The 17478-nt window shown below is 46.0% G+C and overlaps 1 protein-coding gene across 3 annotated transcripts in view; it reads right to left on the bottom strand.

The window, feature by feature from the left end:
• Positions 1–3927: 3927 nt before the first annotated feature.
• Positions 3928–17478, bottom strand: part of AIFM1 (apoptosis inducing factor mitochondria associated 1) — a 52483-nt gene continuing 38932 nt past the window's right edge. The window contains exons 7-17 of one of the 3 annotated variants that reach the window (XR_001853734.3): positions 15945–16029; positions 15234–15310; positions 14204–14312; positions 13320–13427; positions 12887–12975; positions 12303–12443; positions 10379–10521; positions 8827–8951; positions 7219–7415; positions 6709–6883; positions 3928–6433 (exon numbers count right to left, since the gene is read on the bottom strand). Coding sequence is in view for 2 of the 3 variants with exons in the window: in XM_017664729.3 (XP_017520218.2) it covers positions 6812–6883; positions 7219–7415; positions 8827–8951; positions 10379–10521; positions 12303–12443; positions 12887–12975; positions 13320–13427; positions 14204–14312; positions 15234–15310; positions 15945–16029 (1146 nt within the window). In the remaining variant the exon portion in view is untranslated. Of the gene's footprint in view, positions 6434–6603; positions 6884–7218; positions 7416–8826; positions 8952–10378; positions 10522–12302; positions 12444–12886; positions 12976–13319; positions 13428–14203; positions 14313–15233; positions 15311–15944; positions 16030–17478 lie in introns of those variants that run through there. The other 2 variants (XM_017664730.3, XM_017664729.3) reach the window with 2 other exon arrangements.

Here is a 17478-nt window from a genome sequence, read left to right as displayed (position 1 = left end):
TGGGAGAAGAGGCACCCAAACACTAGTACAGGGCATACCTTTCATACCTTGGCACAGAAAAGGGAGACAGGTTTTACCCATATATTTGTACGTAAAGTTGTATCATGGGAATAACCACTGGAGCCTCTGGAAAGGTTGAGGCTGGAGCCCCAACAACTTTTTTTTTCAGCTTAAAGGTGTTGGCCACAGGTTATTTTTGTGCCCTGATACTCTCAATATGTTAACTAAACAGTCACCACATAACCATGAACCAACACGGGAAGGTCAGCAACATCATGACTTACAGCTCAGGGCCTGCAAGGAGGTAGAACACAAACCTCTATCTACAGAGGCTAAGGTTGCAAATTTGAGCTCCAGATGGGTCTCCCAGTTTTATTTTTTATAAAGCTGCTGAAGACCAGATTGACAAGCATGGAATCCCTAACGATTGCCCTACATTCAGCCCAAGGCTGAGCCCCTATTCCTCATCTAGGCCGAGCCCTGGTCCCAGACTGCGCCCCAGTCCCGGCCACAGTTTATCTCTGTGCAGGAGATGCATTCTTGGGTCTCAAGGGAGCTAGGCTCCAGAGTGGCTGTTCAGAGAAACCCACCCACAACGCCCGAGACGCGACTCAAACTTTCCATTCTACTGCCCGCGGGTCAAGAGCGCCATCCCGGGAGAGGAAGGATGGCCCCTAAACCGCAACCTCTGCGCTGAAGGTAAGCTGCCGCGAGCTCAGCGGGGCCGGAGAGGTGGCCCGAGGGACTAGTACGGAGCGCGCGAGAGCCAGCCCCATGCCTGGGCGCTGGAGCAGCAGGTCGGCTTCCCGGACTTTTCCAGCGCTTGGGTGGGAGCGTCGGGCCCAAGTAGCAGTGGGGATTCTGGCGGCCCCTCCGCCTTCCCCTTGCCCCCCCTTTCTGGGCTCGCGCGCTTTCCAAATCCCAGATCCCCGCAGGGGCTGCGCTCCACCCCCGACCCCCAGTAGAGCGCCCAGGGCGCCTTTGCAGCGCCACCTGCAGGCGGAGCGCGCGACGCGCGGTGGCTCAGGCTGAGGCAGGAACTGGCGGCCAAGAGGAAGGCGGAGAGGAGAAGTCTCTCCTCTGCCCCGAGCTGCCCGGCTCGCGCCCGGCCTCCCCTCGCAGTCCTAGCCCCAGGCGGCGTGGCCAGCCCTGAGCCCTGTCCGGCGCAGGCAGCCAGGGCTCCGACCTTCCACTCCGGCTGCTGTACTCTGGGCGGCCTCCTGCCCCGGGGCGCCTCTTCTCAGGAAGCAGTGAAGTCACACTGAGACCGATCCGCTGACTCATGAGAATCCTCCCCCTCCTTTGGCACATCCCTTGAAACTTCCCCTCAATCCCTTCTTTCCTGCTCCCGCCTCCCCTTCCCGTCCTGCGGGGTGAGCAAAGGCGGCTCCGGACTCCCTGGGGAGGACTCAGTGGGGCACCTGGGAGGCAAGTGGCTGGTGATAGTCCCCGTGGAGGCCTTCACTCTTCTGTCCCAGCCCGGCCACTCTGCATTGCTTCAGGGCACACAGGGAATGCTTGGGAGGGAACCGTATGATTGCAACTTGCGGCAGAACTCCCACTAAGGTACGCTCTTAGAATTATCCACCTCACACAGTGAGGGCTTGCTCAGGGGAGGGTGTCTTGGGACTTCCTTCTTTCCTCAGGGCTTTGGGGGCTGGCTGGGGAGTTCACTGGAAGCTGAGGTCTCTTTGGAAACTTGTTCCAAAGAACAGGCCAGCACAAAGGCTTGTGCCACCAAGGGGACAAATGAGCAGTGCTCTGAGCCTTGAGTTGCCCTTGATCTCTGAATTAAGTCAAGCTGATTGCCCAAGAGATCACTGCAGGCCTTCCACCTAGAACTTGGTACTGGCCAGTCCAGGCTGAGGTAAGGGTCACTTTGAGGCCAAGGATTTCCTGTTTCAAGCACTCCCCCCCCCCCCCAACACCCTATGCCACTAGTTTAAGAACTCCCACTGGAGTTGGAGACCAGAATCCCACACTAGTTGCTTAGTAGCTGAGGGCCTCAGGCCCAGGCCAGGGAAGGCTTCAAGCTGGACGGGCTCTGTTGGTCTCCTCTGAAAGCTCACCTTTCCCTCTAGAGGGGCAGTGATCCTTAAGCACCCTTTTCCACCCAGCAAAACGTAGTAATTGATTTTCTTTCTTCCTCTGTATACAGTTTGCTTTTGTCTCTAAGGTAAGAGCCGGGTAATGAAGCTTGCAAGCTTCCTGGCTCACTTGTCACTGCACTTGAGGGCAGGGCTCTGCCAAGGACACAGCCAGCATGGATGGCCATGGCTTAAGCAGAGGGTGTATAGGCTGGTCTTGGGGCTGTGGCAAGGGGCTCATATGGTTTGAGGGGGTTTTTCTGAGCTCTTGACATCAAGTTGAAAACTTCTCTGGGCTGTGGTGGCTATCGACCCACCAGTTCTCAGGGTGTGTGTTTGTTGGGGACTGGGAGCCTTTAAATGGTTTGGTAGGAATATGTGTGCTACGATGATCATGGCTGAGAATAGTCCTACCATAAAGCCTTCCTGGGGAAATTCTGAAGCTAGCCTTTTTTAGGGAGGGGCTGAAGGATACCACTTTTCATGGAGCCCAGTTTTAAGGCTGTCAAACTCTCCCTGGACAAGAAATAAAGCAAGGTGCAATTTCTAGGGTTCCTAGGTCTAGATGTAAATTGTTAGGTCAAAGAAGAATCATGAGACACAAACTGAAAACAAAAAAAACAGGAAAACAAAAACCAAACCTATAAACCTATTTGTGCCAAACGGACCGCAGAAACAATGGTGCTTTGGGTTCTATTACCATCTGCTCTAGACCTTAGAGATGAATGACGACTGAGTTCTTGGAAATATGAAGTCCTGCGCAAGCACTCGAGACCCTTTTCCATACTCAGGAGGTTAGAGCTGAGAGTAGAGGCATGATGGAGTCTGTTCCTCTCATTTTATAGATGAAGTTGCCAAGACCTAGGAAAGTAGCTGCCCTGGGTCATCCAGGAGTGAATGCCCAAGCTGAGATTCACATCCAGAAGAGTGCTCTTTCTGCTGCACTCCACTGATTCAGGAGGAAAAAGCATGGGCAGGGAGCACTTACTGGGACTTGAGGAAGAAACACAGCGAGAGAAGGAAAACAAGGGGGCAGGGGATAGACTGCAGAGATTCCAAGAGGAAGGAGGGAAAGTGAAGGGGATGAGGAAAAGTGAAGAGAAAGAGGTGTAATTTTTTGAGGAAGAAGAATGTCAGCTCCATCCTCTGTAGTAAGCATATCACACAAAGTAATTTAAACACAGTAAATATATTCATGTTCTGTTCGTAGAGATGACAGAGAAGATACCATAGAATGGAAGACGACCATGATTTGGTCAGTGAAAGGACAGCCTAGACTAAATAGAAGCAGAACAATAAAGCAGTCTGAGGAGTAATGAAGTTCCAACCTGAACTCACACATCATACTCCCAGCACTTACATTGCACTGGTAGTTCCTATTGACCTGTGTCCACCACTACGAATGCAGGGGCTCTACATTACTCATCTTTTAATCTGCAGGGCCTATCGTACCATGGCATACAGTAGTTGCACATTAAAACTTTTCTAGCTGACCAATAAATATATTTATGAATGTATGTATGTATTCATAAATTCAACACCCATGTTAGGTGCTCCTCCAGAAGCACCTGTGTTGTACTGCAGATACCAAGGCATCGTAGGTGGGAACCTGCCTGGGAAGCCAGGTACTTCTGACTGTAGACACCAGGTGTGACTTCTGGGCTTTCCTCAACTGAGACACTGAACTTGGAGGTGCTACTGGGACTAGGTGAAGTATTTAGGAAGGTACAAGACTAGGCAAAATTCATGGGGTCTCTGCTCTGTAGTGGGCCTCCAGAAGATATTTTGGCTCTCTCTCCAAGCTCTCATTGCCCACCAGCCAAAGACCACCAGGACACTCTTGTGGTTGAACAAGTTGGGTTTATTGCTCCCTGCAGTGAGGTGCAGTGCGTACCATAGGGAACCACGGGGTATCTCAGGAAGATGACATATGATATGATTTGGGCTAGGCTGGATTATTTGGGGGTTGGGGGGCTGAAGAAATCAGGCTTTGCTCTGGGTTGGATGCCGTCAGGAAGTAGGGATAATTCCATGATTGGGTATCTTAAATAAATCTTATCCAAAAGGCAGGCAGACTAGAGAGAGGCTAACACTGAATTTGGTAAAGAGACAGCACTCAGATTAGCCAGGATGTGGAGGTGTTCAGTCATGTCATTTCTGTGGTTTGGGCAATGTTCATGTTTTTGTCTGTGCTCACACAAAATTATGAAGTGTCTTGCTTTTCTGTCAGTTCACCATGGTCAGAGTGGCTTTGTTCAATGCTAACGTCTTGTGAGTCAGTTTATGCTCAAGAGAACGCCTAGGCCTAGCAGTGCCAAGCCAGTTTGTAGCAACACCAAGGCTGATCTGACAGTTCCAGGCCAGCTTCTGGATGTCAGGCACTGTGTTTCCCTTTCTCAAAAATGTCCATTTTGAAATGATCCCTGTTTCCCAACTAGGGCTTGGCAGTCCAGGATCTAAATATTTAGACCTTCCCTGTATCTGACCCAGTCACACCCATCTGTAGAACTAGCCAGGCAAGCAAACGTCATCACTGGCTTGGGCTATGTGTGTCTGTGTGTGGTTTTGTGTACATGTGTCTGTGTTCGCCAGAAATTCCCTGATAAGATGGGAAAGAGGCCAGAGGTGGTGCCACTTTACCCCTGGGCCCAGCAGCACTTCCTCTCTGCTCAGGAAGCAAGGCACTGGGATTGAGGCCCAACAATCTCCAGGGCAGCGAGGGTGCCTAGCTTTAGGTGGAGTCCAGGAAGGACAGAGGGGATATTGCAACAGCCAAACTTGAGAGGAGTGGGAAAGGGAAGGGGTAGTGGTGGAAGGGAGGGGAGAGTTCCTTTGTATAAATGGGTCTCTAGAGAAGCTGTTTATTTTCCTTCAAGGAAGCAGCCTGTGGTATGTCACTGTGGATTCCCCACCCCCATCCCTTTCTACTTTATGCCTCTAGTCTCCAAAACAGGCCGTTTATTAGAACAAAAAAGTCACGTATGTTGACCTCATCCTCCACTAAGAGGCTTATTCTGACCCTTTTCAATCAAACACACTTCCTTCCCTCAGGTCCATCTGTCCAGCTAAAGTATGAGGACATCTGCTGTGCCTTATAGGTGGCTAGGCAAAGGCTAGAGTCATTGTGAAGTGCTGAGCTGCCATCAGATGTCATTTGTAAAATGACAAAGAAAAATGAGGTTGAAGTCCAATGGGTGGGCTCCAAACACTTCAGATTTTGGTAAAGCCCCAACTCTTCCTTGCAGGGTGTGACGAGCCCTGACTGCACTGTGCTGTGACCCAGCTGATCACACAGGTGGGCTATCGAGGTCTCAACCTCAACTGGCACTGCTTGCTGTGTGGGCGGAAATGGGTCCCTGCAATCCTTGAGGGCCTACACATATGAAATGCGTCCTGGTTAAGTGGCAAGTAGTGGCAGTGGGTGAAGTGAGGGGGTCTGATTATCTGGATTACAGAGAACAGAGGCTACAGGTGGGCACTCAGTTTTACAGTTGTATCATCTAATCAGGAAACCAAGGGTTTGCTCAGCACTTTGCCAGGGTCTTGAGGGGTGGGGCACATTGTCCCCATCCTGAGAACAAGTCTCTGCTCCAGGATTGCTTACAATCAGTTTAGGGAGCAAACACTAATAATGCAGAGGACGACTTAGAAGAGCAATAAAATTCAAAGGCAGCAAGTGCAATTGGAATTCAGGGATGAAATCTTACATGGGCACTAAGCCAACTAGTACCATATTACCAAGGTGGGATTACCCATAGGATTTGGATAGGTAAAAGGGATTAGAGATGGCATTTAAACATGAAAAAAAGTTTAAAGGTGGCAATAAATCAGATGTGTATGTGTGCACGCACATGTGCATTTCAAGTCGTGAGACAGAGGGCTGGATGGGAAATAGCAGGCTGAGATCAGGAGTGCCATGGAAGACTTTGGACTTGATGTGGATGGTGGCAGGGAGTCACTGTATGTTCTTCATCAGGGTGGGGTGAGGAGACACGGACTGAGTGATGCTTTAGGAAGTGGCCTAAGAGCAGTGGTTGACTAAGGATGGATGCTCTGGTTGATCTCCACTCTTGGTGTGTTTTGTGTGTCTTTCTATGGACACACGTCACTATTTTATACTTCTGTATTCACATGTCTGCCTTCTTCACTGGCATCAGGAGTTCTTAAGAGAAGTTGTCATGTTTTCTCCATCTTCCTATTCTGGCATCCACCTGGTTCATAGTAGGCACTCAATGAACAGGCTTGGAAGGGTCAGGTAAGTCTTCATAGAGACTAGGACCTTTCCCAGAGGACAGGTGAGGGGTCAAGTGCTGCTGCAAAAGGCCACGGCAGGTACATGCAGAAGTCTGGAGAGGCAAGAGAGAAGTTCAGGGAACTGAAAGAAGTTTAGAGTATGGGGCAGGGTACACAAGGCTGAGAAAAATAATGCTCTTGACAGTGACTCCATTTTTCTTGTTCTCTAATATGCATAGCTTCCCTCCTGTCACTTACCTGCTCCTTTTCAAAGAGAACAGAATTTAATTTAGAAGAATCAGGTTTTATTTAGTGATGCGAACATTAAGAATTTGTCTACATGGTTGAAATATTCACAAAGGATTTCAACATTCACACTCATACACACCAAGGAAGTCTGCTGAATGTAAAATACTCCTTTACGCATCCAAGCAGCTGTCAGGGACAGTGAAGTGCTTGCCTATTCCACTGCAGGGGCAGGGGAGGTGGCTTCAGTCTTCATGAATGTTGAATAGTTTGGCTACTTCATTGAGATCTTCATGTTGCTCACCATCCTTAATGATCTAAGGGAGAGAGTAACAATGGGTCACTCATTCACTCCCTCCATGAGCATTCAGCTGGCCCACACAATGGGGCCTGGCCAGCCCCATGTCATACTGGGAGGCAAACTGTGGGAATAGCTCTCTCCTAACCCCAAATGAGTGTGTGTCAACTCCCAGGCCACCCAGCCAGGTTCCAAGTGAAAAAGAAACTTTCCTGAGCCAAGGCTATACCTTTGTTTTGCTCAGGCACAATTTGATCTGGGTGGACAGTACAGAGCAGGGTATCTGATGAAGTCACAGGAGTGTTTTCTGGCCTGCATTTCCACCTCCCTCTAAGTGTTCTGAGAGGCACTTACCTTCCTTGCTATGGGCATTCGGTTGAAGATGTTCCACAGCACGATCCCCACCACCACCTTGTCCCTGAGGTAGAAGATGACACCTTTGCCGTAGTCCTCCCCTTGGGTGGGGGCCCGCAGGACTGCAGAATTGCTGGGAGGAATCGCAATTTCCAAGGCCTCGGCCTCTGTCTCACTCTCTGATCGGATACCAGTTCCTGTGGCCAACCCCCAAAACAAACAAAGTCAGTTATTATGAGCTTGGGAAATGCTAGGAGGCAAGTGTCTTTTGACACCTGCTTCAGGCTGCTTCAAGATGGTTTGTTTTTCTATACTCCCTCAGTAAATGCAGCCCTTCTCCATTGACAAAGCCAATGACTTGCCAGCTCCAGGGCACTGGGTAAGTCTGAGCAAAAACTTCCCTCCCTTACTATCTAATTGAAAATTTACTCTATGGATATATCCTGGTATCTGAATTTCTTCAAAGTATATTAAACTTGCTGTTGTCCTCTGAGAAACATTCTAGAGCTGCCTAGTCCAATATAGTAGCCACTAGCCATATATAGCTATTTGAATTTAATTACTAAAATAAATTGTAATGAAAATTAAATAAAATGTAAATTCAGTTCCTCATTTGCCCTAGCCACATTACAAGTACTAAACAGCCACATGTGACTAGTGGCTAATGTACTGGACAAAAGTCCTATTGGATAGCACTGCTACAGAGACATTCCGGCCAAAGCAGGAGAAGGCACTTCCACATGAAAAAACCATAGCAGAGGGGAGAGGGAGGGGGCATCTTGCCCTCTGAGAACCACCAAGGCTCTAGGTAATACTCCCTGGTGTTGAGAGTAGTGAGCTGTAGTTTATATGTCCCTGGGTCCCTCTCCTGGATCCACTTCCCAGGAGAGGACAGAATTAAGGAGAGAGTGTACATAGTCCACTTGAATTACACAGGAAAAGGACCTACATATCCATACAATGTCTTGCTTTCTCCTTAAAGAGCAAGTTGTCCTTGAAATGCCTCTGACAAGGGGACACAGAGGTTAAATAACTTCAGCCAAGGTCATGGAAGGGAGAGGGAATAGGCCTTGGAGTTAATGAAAGAGATGTGTGGGAGAGAAGTTCATTCCGTGAGAGGTGCCTCCCATCCAAAGAAAACCTGGTGTTAAGATGTGACAAATGGAATTAGACGCAGCTGAAGAACTACTCAGCCTATTCTTCACTGCCCAGGGCCCGTGAAGTATTGCAGATCCTATACTAAGGTTCTCAGGCCTAGTTCTTGGGACTAGCAGGAAGCAAAAAAATAGTTCAGGCTGTCTTCACCATGCAGGTCATCCTATTCCCTAGAGACAAACTACACAATAGGGTTGTTGAGCTAGCCTCTCTTCAGAGTCTAGGACAGTTACTCACAATATCAGAGTCTATGCTTTGACCAGGATACCTGAGTTTGCCAGCTCTCAGACCACTAAAAGAGTGAGGACTTCGAGTTTGGTTTATTTTAAAGCACAACATGAAGAGAGGCTTTCACTGACAGTTCCCTAGGGCCACTACAGACACCCCTGTTCAGGAGAGTGTGGACCAGTGCTTCTCAACACTCTTCCAAGGGAAGTGGTTGGGCTTCCTTACCTGACTGCTCTGTGGCCGATTTTGGGTTGTCCTGTGCAGTTGCTTTTGCAAAAACACCAACTGTGGGCAAACTACTGTCCACAAGACCAATAGCTTCATAGCCAACATCAGGGCCCAAATCACTCCTAAGGAGAGAGAAGAGGGTGTTCTGTTAAGGGGCTGTAAAGAATGACACGGTAACAACATTTTCTTGAAGACACCACACTTTGGTTCATGACACCCAAAGAACTTGGTATGTGTGACAAGAGAAATGCCAAACTGAGTGGTGGCTTGCTAGGGCACCTGGAGACAATTATAAGAAAGCATGATTATCCTAGATAGCTTTTATTTTCCTTAAGAGGCCATTATACACATCACATATCCATACAATGATCTACACTTTCTTAAATTTATTCATGCTTTTATCCCATACCACATTTGGGGAGTGATGGGTTCCCCAAATTTACTATTCACTACCTTCCTTTAACTTGCCCTAAAACTACCTTTTTGAAGCTTTAAAGAGCGCTCCATATTTATGGAATTCAGAATCAGAGATATGGTTTTGTTAATTGATAGTATTTCCTCTTAGCCTTCATTTTTCAAGGCTGGAATGCTTTCATCCACTTGATCATTTTATTTTAGTTGTTCTTAGAAACTTTTCCTTTCATCATCATGCTCTTCTTAATAGACTAGGAACGTCACAGAATATTTGTGGCACAGACACACCACGGTTTTGTAATCATCTAAGCTACTCAAGCTGTTTTGTTTCTGGTGTTCTACATCTTACCATCTTCTTGGTCACAGAAGCTCAATGGAGGGGTGTCTTCAGGGAACAGCCTATAATGACTTCTTGGACTCTGTTCCTGGGACCTAACTGATAATTGTATAGTTATGGACTATTTTTTCACCCCTAACTGCATTATCTTACACATTAACCCTGAAAAACATCTGTTACATTTTTTCTGTCCACTCATGAAACGGTGTGTGATCATCCTAAAATGTATACCCATCAGCTAAGAATTTCCCCAATAGAAATTGCTTAGAGGCTTCTGAAGCCTTGAAATTTTTTATGTACTCCACCTTTCAAATCAACAAGATGAGAGCATACCAAATAGGGCCAGCCCCAGTTTTCAAGAATGTCCATTACTAACTTTTCACTATCCAGAGACCTGCCTATATAATATGCCTGACTTGGAAATGCTGATCTTAAGGGTTTACCTAGACTGGGCTGCGTCTTTTGTCAGCATGTCAGGCTCATTAGGGTTAGCAGCAAAGAATAAATTAAAACATACCACTGTCTACACCTCGCACTTTTGTGCCACCTACTATAGTTCAAACTCTCAGCTATTTTACCAGAAGTTCTGAAGCCGTCTCCACTCATTTACCTAGTCTAACTTACGCCAAACAGGACCCTTTTGCCAGAAGGCCGCTTTGAGGTAGAATACATGGACATGACATGGAATTCATTCCCTGTCTGTATGAAACAAACTGGCCCACAAGGAAACCAAACCATAACTCTGATTCCATTAATTGTGTGTTCTAATCAGTTCAGCCCTTGAGACAAAACTATTACCAGAACATTGATTGATGCCAGTATGGCTTAGCAGCTCCAGTCATGTTTTCTCCAGCCAATCTTCCACTCACAACAGCGTGATCATGGTGCTCTACCCGCCTCCTGCCCAGCTTTATATCATAGAAGCATGCGGCATCTCCTGCCTTTGGAAACAAACACATTACATGAGCACATGATAAAAAAGCAAATTAAAGACAGAACATCAACTCTTTGGGCTCAGAAAACCCTTTGCATGTTAATTAGTTAATGGTTTCCATCTACAGGCCAGAATCATACCTACACTATCAAAAACAGTTGAGATTCCATTTTTAAAAAACCAATCTAAGCTTCCACAAAATTAACCTAAATCTTCTATGCTCCAGCTTACACCTCTTCTTATCCTGCCCTTAGCAGAGACAAGATATTTAGTAACCATGATTTGCAGAATATTCTTTTCTATGCATGGAAACCAGTCTTTAGATGTGACTGCTTCTACCTAGACATCTTTTCCAAAGGTAAGACTTTCTTGGTCACTCAGTATTCATTCATTCATTCAACAAATATTTACAGAGTACTTTTCCTAAACAAAGCCTTATTGCACTGTCTGAGTTGCTGAAGCAAACCTGACATGGCCCTTGCCCACAGGAGTGTATGACCTAGTTGGGGAAGGTGCAGCATTGTTCCTCACTGTGGTGCAAAGCTAACAAGGGAGGTACAGATTAAGTGAGCTCAGTGTTTCAAGCAGAGAGAGAGAACCCCCGCCTGGAAACAAGGCCATCTTCATGAAGGATGTTGCATGTGAGCTCTCTAGAACCTTTATTCATCTGTTGTGCCTCTTCAGACGCCCCCAAAGCAACCTAAAAATCCAACAAGTGAGCAATGGTGAAATGAATTATGAAATCTACTTGATGGAATATTATATAGTTATTAAACTGTTTACAGAATCTGAAGCAACATGGAAAATACATATAATGGTACATGAAAAAGAGAATACAAATATTTATACACAGTATGCTTGCCATGAACTTCACAACAACGAAAAAAAAAACTACATGCAAGAGAATCAAGGGAAGGAAGTACACCAAAATATCAGTTGTCACTGCAATATTTGTGGCACAGACACACCATGGTTTTGTAATCATCTAAGCTACTCAAGCTGTTTTGTTTCTGGTGTTCTACATCTTACCATCTTCTTGGTCACAGAAGCTCAGTGGAGGGGTGTCTTCAGGGAACAGCCTATAATGACTTGTATTTAGTCAAACAATTTCTCCCTTTTCTCCTCGTCTGTGTCTTCCATATTGAGCATGTATTGCTTTTACAATAAGTTTAAAATATCCAGGACACTTTAACTTTAAAAAAAAAGCTTTAAGGGAAAAACACCCTTCAAAGTTCCTATGTCCTTAGTTGCAGAGTCCATAATCAAACACAATACACTTGTAAGGATCTAACAATGGGGAGATTACCTCATGTTCCTACATACTATAGTCTTGTTTGTGTCATAACAGATTTTCTAAAATAGCTAAAAATAGTACTCAAGGAAAATGAAAACAGATTAATTTTCCTTTCTAGAGAATGCTATAAAACTGCCTCATCCTCCATTCCTGGGGCTCACGTTCAGGCAATGGGAACAGGTAAACCAGTCTGAAAGCTGTGCACACATCCGCGAGAGGATGAGGCCAGTGGCTGCTGTCAAAGGTAGAACCAGAAGAGCTCCACTTCTGCAGGTATACATACTGTTCATTTCTTTTCACACTAGCTTGCAGTATGAGGCTGTTCCAGAGCTTGTAAATCAAGTAGGTCACAAGTTTCTGTTTTCTCCTCTTGGCCTCCAAATACCCTCACTCTACCTGTCTAAGCTGCTGATGAGCTTTAGCACACCACTCGGCACAACTGCTCACAGGCCAGGGATGAGCAACTGTGCCTGGTCGTGCTACAGCACACTTACCACCCAGATGTTAGAACGTGCTTGGAGCTCTGCATTTACCCGGAAGCCACCGAAATCTGAGTCTAATTCTAGTCCACCAGTCTTGGCCAACTCAACATTTGGCTCCAGGCCCACAGCTGCCACTATATGATCAGTTTCTACCTGAGGGGAGAAAAAAAGAAATAACACAGCCAATTACCACAGTTTCCACATATGCCTTATGGACATAGTAACTGTACATGATGTCACTAAGAATTAGGGCTTTACCAAAAAATCACTGGTTTCCTTACCTCTGGTAAACAGATTTTAAGTTCTATTTCATAAAGTCTCCCCACTCCCCCCACCCTCCCCTCACCACCATTTGAACAGGAATCTGCCACCCTAGTAAGGTCACAAAAATCTGTGCTACAGATAGGAAGGATCTATAGGAAAGTGGTTCACAGTGTCTGTTCTGGCTCTCATCATTCTTATTTTAATGGAGTGATAGTTGGCTAATGGTGGCTGCTAAGAAAACCAATCTACTGGTATCAAATGAAGGAGTAACAATGAGGAAAGGGGAGGGGAGGGCTGGAAGGTCTTCTAGAAGCCTGTCTTCCCCTCTTTACCTTTCGGCCATCTTTCAGCTTGATGAGTAACTTGCCCCCGCTGACTCCGACTGATTGCACAATAGCGTTGGGTAGCACCTTAACCCCCTCTGTAAAGGCAAATAAGACTTGAAGCTGAGCCTTTGAGTCTACCACCTTTGTGAAAAGTAGGGAAGCTGACCAGAGGCACCCCCCATCATAAAGCCACTCATCATCTGTTTGCAGGCAGCCTTGGAGAGCTGCAAAAAATGACACCCACAGTTCATTTTCAGCACTTCTGTGAATTTGGTGCATCAGATTCAGAACAACTACATGAACTTGGATGACTGGAGAATGGCAGAAAATTCTCATCTGCAGGGTGATTATGGCTTATGTCAAGGGGGTTCCCAGAGAAGCAAATTTTGCATTTGGCCTAACTCAAAGGAAAGAGTGGCAGCAGAGGGAGTCTCTCTACCTCGTCTGACTTTTTCCATGGTCCAGTTGCTGAGGTACTCAGGGAGGATCTTGCCCATATTTCCTTTCTCTGGGAAGAGTTGAATCACTTCTGTGCCCAAGGCTTGAGCTGGGAAGAAGAAACAGAGTAGGTAGAGCAGGAGGCAAAAGCCAATCTGAGGAAGACAGGGAGAGAAGTAAAGGAGCAGCAGGCAGCCATTTACTGCAAACAGGGCAATGCCGTGACCCAAGCCAGAGCTCCCATTTGTGGGGCACTGGGGCATGAGGGCATTCACGTGGCAAATATAACAGGTGCCAGAACGGTTGTCCCTGGAGTCACCTACATACTGCAAACTCAGTGCACTTATACCCAGCATCACCTCAGGCTTACACAGGTGCCTTGAACTCCCTGAATAGTAGCACCCTCCTGAGAAGATGCCCTGATGATTTCACACAGCTGGAAAATAATATTAAGAAAAGTGGTTGCCATGAAACATTTGAACTGGAACTCACAGATCTGTCAAGCTGGGACCCATCAAATGTGTGAAGTGAGTCTTTGACTTTTATAGGGAGCAACAGTTCAAGATACATACAGTTCTGCAGTTCACATTGCCCTTACCATATTAATAACTCACTTTCCTTAATATGCGATTTCTAAGGAGTTCTGGCCTTAGAGGATAGAGGAAAGGAAAGACAACTTTGCTGCTAAGTTACTCAGGTGACAGTTTTTAGTCACTAAGGGATCCCTCACCAGAACTAAACTCAGTGCTTTATGTCTCACCATATAAGTCTTAATCAGACTCTTTCTACTGATCCTGGCAAATGCATCTCTAGAATTTATGAGAGTCCCCAAAAGCATGTGACAAGACCAGGGAGAGGAAATCAAGGTCACTCTGTGATACTCACCCTTTTTGCCAAGAGCACATGCCAATTCACTACCAAGGAAGCCCCCACCAATAATCGTAATGGACTTGACTTCCCGGGAAATCTTCTCCAAGGTTCTAAAGTCTCCAATCTGCAAGAACCCACCAGTTTAGCCCACTGATTTCCCAAAGGGGCACAGAATGATAATACCAAGAAGTATTTTCTGCTAAGCTTTGACAACACTAATTTGCACACAGAACCTTCTCATCATATAAAGTGGCTCAATAATTGCCTCTCTGCTATAGATGTAGATTTCTTCCTTCATTGTAACATTCCTTCTAGCAACAGGGGTTCTCGACTGGGAGCAGTTTTGCACCCCTTGCACCAACGGACATTTGGCAATGTTTGGAGGCATTTCTGGCTGTTACAACTGGGGTTGGGGAGGTGCTATTTAGTGGACAGCTAGTGGACAGAGGCCAGGGACACTGCTAACCATCCCACGATGCACAGGACAGCCCCTCACAACAAACGACTATCCAGACCAAAATGTCAATAGTGCTAAGGGTGACAAACCTTGTTCTATCAAGAACTTAAAGAACAGTACAAATCTTTTCAAATACCCATGAGAATGGCTGGAAAATTTTAACAGTTCTCATAAGCAAAGCACAGTATTAAGAAGCAAAATCCCCCTTCCACTTTGACTCAGGTATTTTCAACTTTTCCCCAAAGTCTGCACAACTGCACTCGTGATGAAAAATGCCAAGGAGCTAGGAAGAGTTCCAGTGACTCAAATGCATCAGGAAGAAAACAAATATGGAAGAGCCATCAGAAGGCACTACAGCAAGCAATAAAAACACTAAATGTATTTTTCTTCAGGAGCTTAAAACCCTTGAGTAAGGTGTTTGAGGTAGAGAGAGAGGAAGTGACTTGTAGGGCCAGATAACAAGTCTGTAGAAGAGCCACAAATAGAACTTGGATCTCCCTACTCCCAGGTGGGTACTTGGGGGCCACAGGATTATATTACCTCTTCAAAACCAACACAAGGAAAGAACTAAAGCAAACAGACAATTACCTTTCTGAAAAGGGTTGTTCTACTCTTCACCTCTGCTCCAGCTCTATCAATGGCAGACAGACTTCGTGGAGTGCCTCCTGGAAATAAGAAGAGGAAAACTGTTTAGCCCAACAAGTAGGAGCGAACTCAAACAATCCCCTATGACCTGAGTTCCATTTGGTGCTGTGTGCACTCCTGCTGGTGCCACAGGAGTATCAACAGCTTAGTCTCCCTTCAAATCACCTCACAGTAGGCTTTTATCAATTTCCTTTGAGAAGCAGATTTGAGAGTCTCTCCTCTAAGGGCTCCCCTCCCCATAGATGGCCACAGGGCCTCACTCTTTGCTTCCTATGTCTTAGTTTCTCATGAGGATTCACCAGATTCCATAGCTACTTCTGTTTAAGCAACTGCTTCAGTCTCTCTCCTTTCTTGATTTCTGATTGGAAAGGGCTGTGAGCCATGAGGCTATTATCACTTCAGGGTAGAGAGCAGAGGACAAGGGGTAAGCAGGGAGAGAAAATAAAGCAGACCTCTTCAACAGCCATCCATTCATTTACCAGGAGGAATAGCAAGGATAATCCAGTAGGGCTATTGATCAGATGTCTGTAGTTAGTCGGGCCTTGCACCAAGAGAAGACACCCGTTCGGAGAGTCTGGGTTTTGGTTTTCTTAATGCCTTCTAAAACTTCAATGAGCTCTATCAAGGAATAAAGCTATCTCCAGAAAAACTCACCTGTGGCAATCAAGCATTTTTCATATGTTATTTGAGAGCCATCATTAAGTTTCACCATGTTGCCTCTCACATCCAGCTGTACTACCTGGTACAGTCACACACGGAGAAAGAAGTAGAGATGAATTAGCTTTAAACATTTTTTTATTGAGATATGATTCACTTAACATAAAATGCACCATTTTAAAGTGTGCAATTCAGTGGCTTTTAGTATATTCACAAGGCTGTGCAACCATCACCACTATCTAATTTCAAATATTTTCATCAGCCCAGAAAGGAACTCTGTAACCCATTAGCCGTCAGCCCAGTCAGAAGCATTAGTTCTTGCCCTAGGTGATCCTTAAGAAGCTACGTCTAAGTAATCACTGTGACCACAGTTTCTGGTACACAGGTTCTTCAGAGTGGGCCGAATTTCCTAAGCGACCAACATCAGAACAAGTCCATATGGTCCCAAAGGTCCTGTGCAATTTGTGGAGAAGAAATTTTCTGCTTGGTTCTTTGGAACCCTTACTTCTTTGTTAACACTGATCCTACATCCTTAACATTTTTACAGGATGCTTTCTTCAACTTCTTACCTTCACAAAAGCTTGGCTCCCTGCCAAGGATAGCTCACATGGAGAGACTGCTTATCCACCCACAAGCCTCCCCATCATGAGGCTGAGCTGAGGGGAGTTGTGTTGGCTGCTGCTTCCAGATTCTTGTACCCTCACCCTTTCTGAGGGACACAGACCTGGATCCTTATAAAAACACTGTTATCCATCCACCTCCTGGTCTCTCCTCCTCATACATTCAAGACCTTGGAACCTGGCTCATACTTTATCTCAGAGCCACATCAGAATTTTCTCTCTTAAGCCTAGATGTCTACCTCAAATATCCCACTCTTTGGTCACAATTTTCCATCCTTTCCAGCTTTCTTTTAGTCCCGCTGTCACCTATACTTGCTTTCAATTTTGTTTACCCAGAGGGCTGTTCCATTCTGACTAATCTGGGCTAGTGGTAGTCAACTGAACAGTTCCCTTGCCGCCACCCTTAATTCCTTTGCATCCTACTTCTTAAGGTGAAATGCTTGAGCTTTGGAGTCAGACAACAGGGTTCCATTCTCTGCTCCACTCCTCACTAACTGTGAGACCATTTATTCAAGACATCTTTATTAAGCACCTACTAAGGCACTGTGCTAAGTCCTAGGGACACACGGCGAGAAAACCAGGTACCTTCCTTGCCTTTAGATTCTAGAAACCAAGACAGACAATTTAATAAGCACTACAATCAAGAGTGAGCAATGCTCTGATAAGGGCCATACAGGTAGCAGCGGGAACATATGACAAGTGCACCCAGTCAAGCTTTCCAGAGGCAATGATGTAAACTGACACCACATGGATGAGTAGCTTCTTTAATGTCCTCTGATTTGCCCTAGGTAAACTCCCTCTTCAATCCAATCCCACTACTCAACTCTCACACTGGCCATGTTCAATTAGCCACCTTGTATCCTAGTTTATTGCAAAAACAAGTGAAACCATCAGATGCGATTGTCAGCTTC

The sequence above is a fragment of the Manis javanica genome, chromosome X, assembly GCF_040802235.1.
Source record: "Manis javanica isolate MJ-LG chromosome X, MJ_LKY, whole genome shotgun sequence".
NCBI lineage: Eukaryota > Metazoa > Chordata > Mammalia > Pholidota > Manidae > Manis > Manis javanica.
The sequence above is the reverse complement of the archived record's forward strand: the minus strand, read 5'-3'. Positions and strand labels throughout refer to the sequence as shown.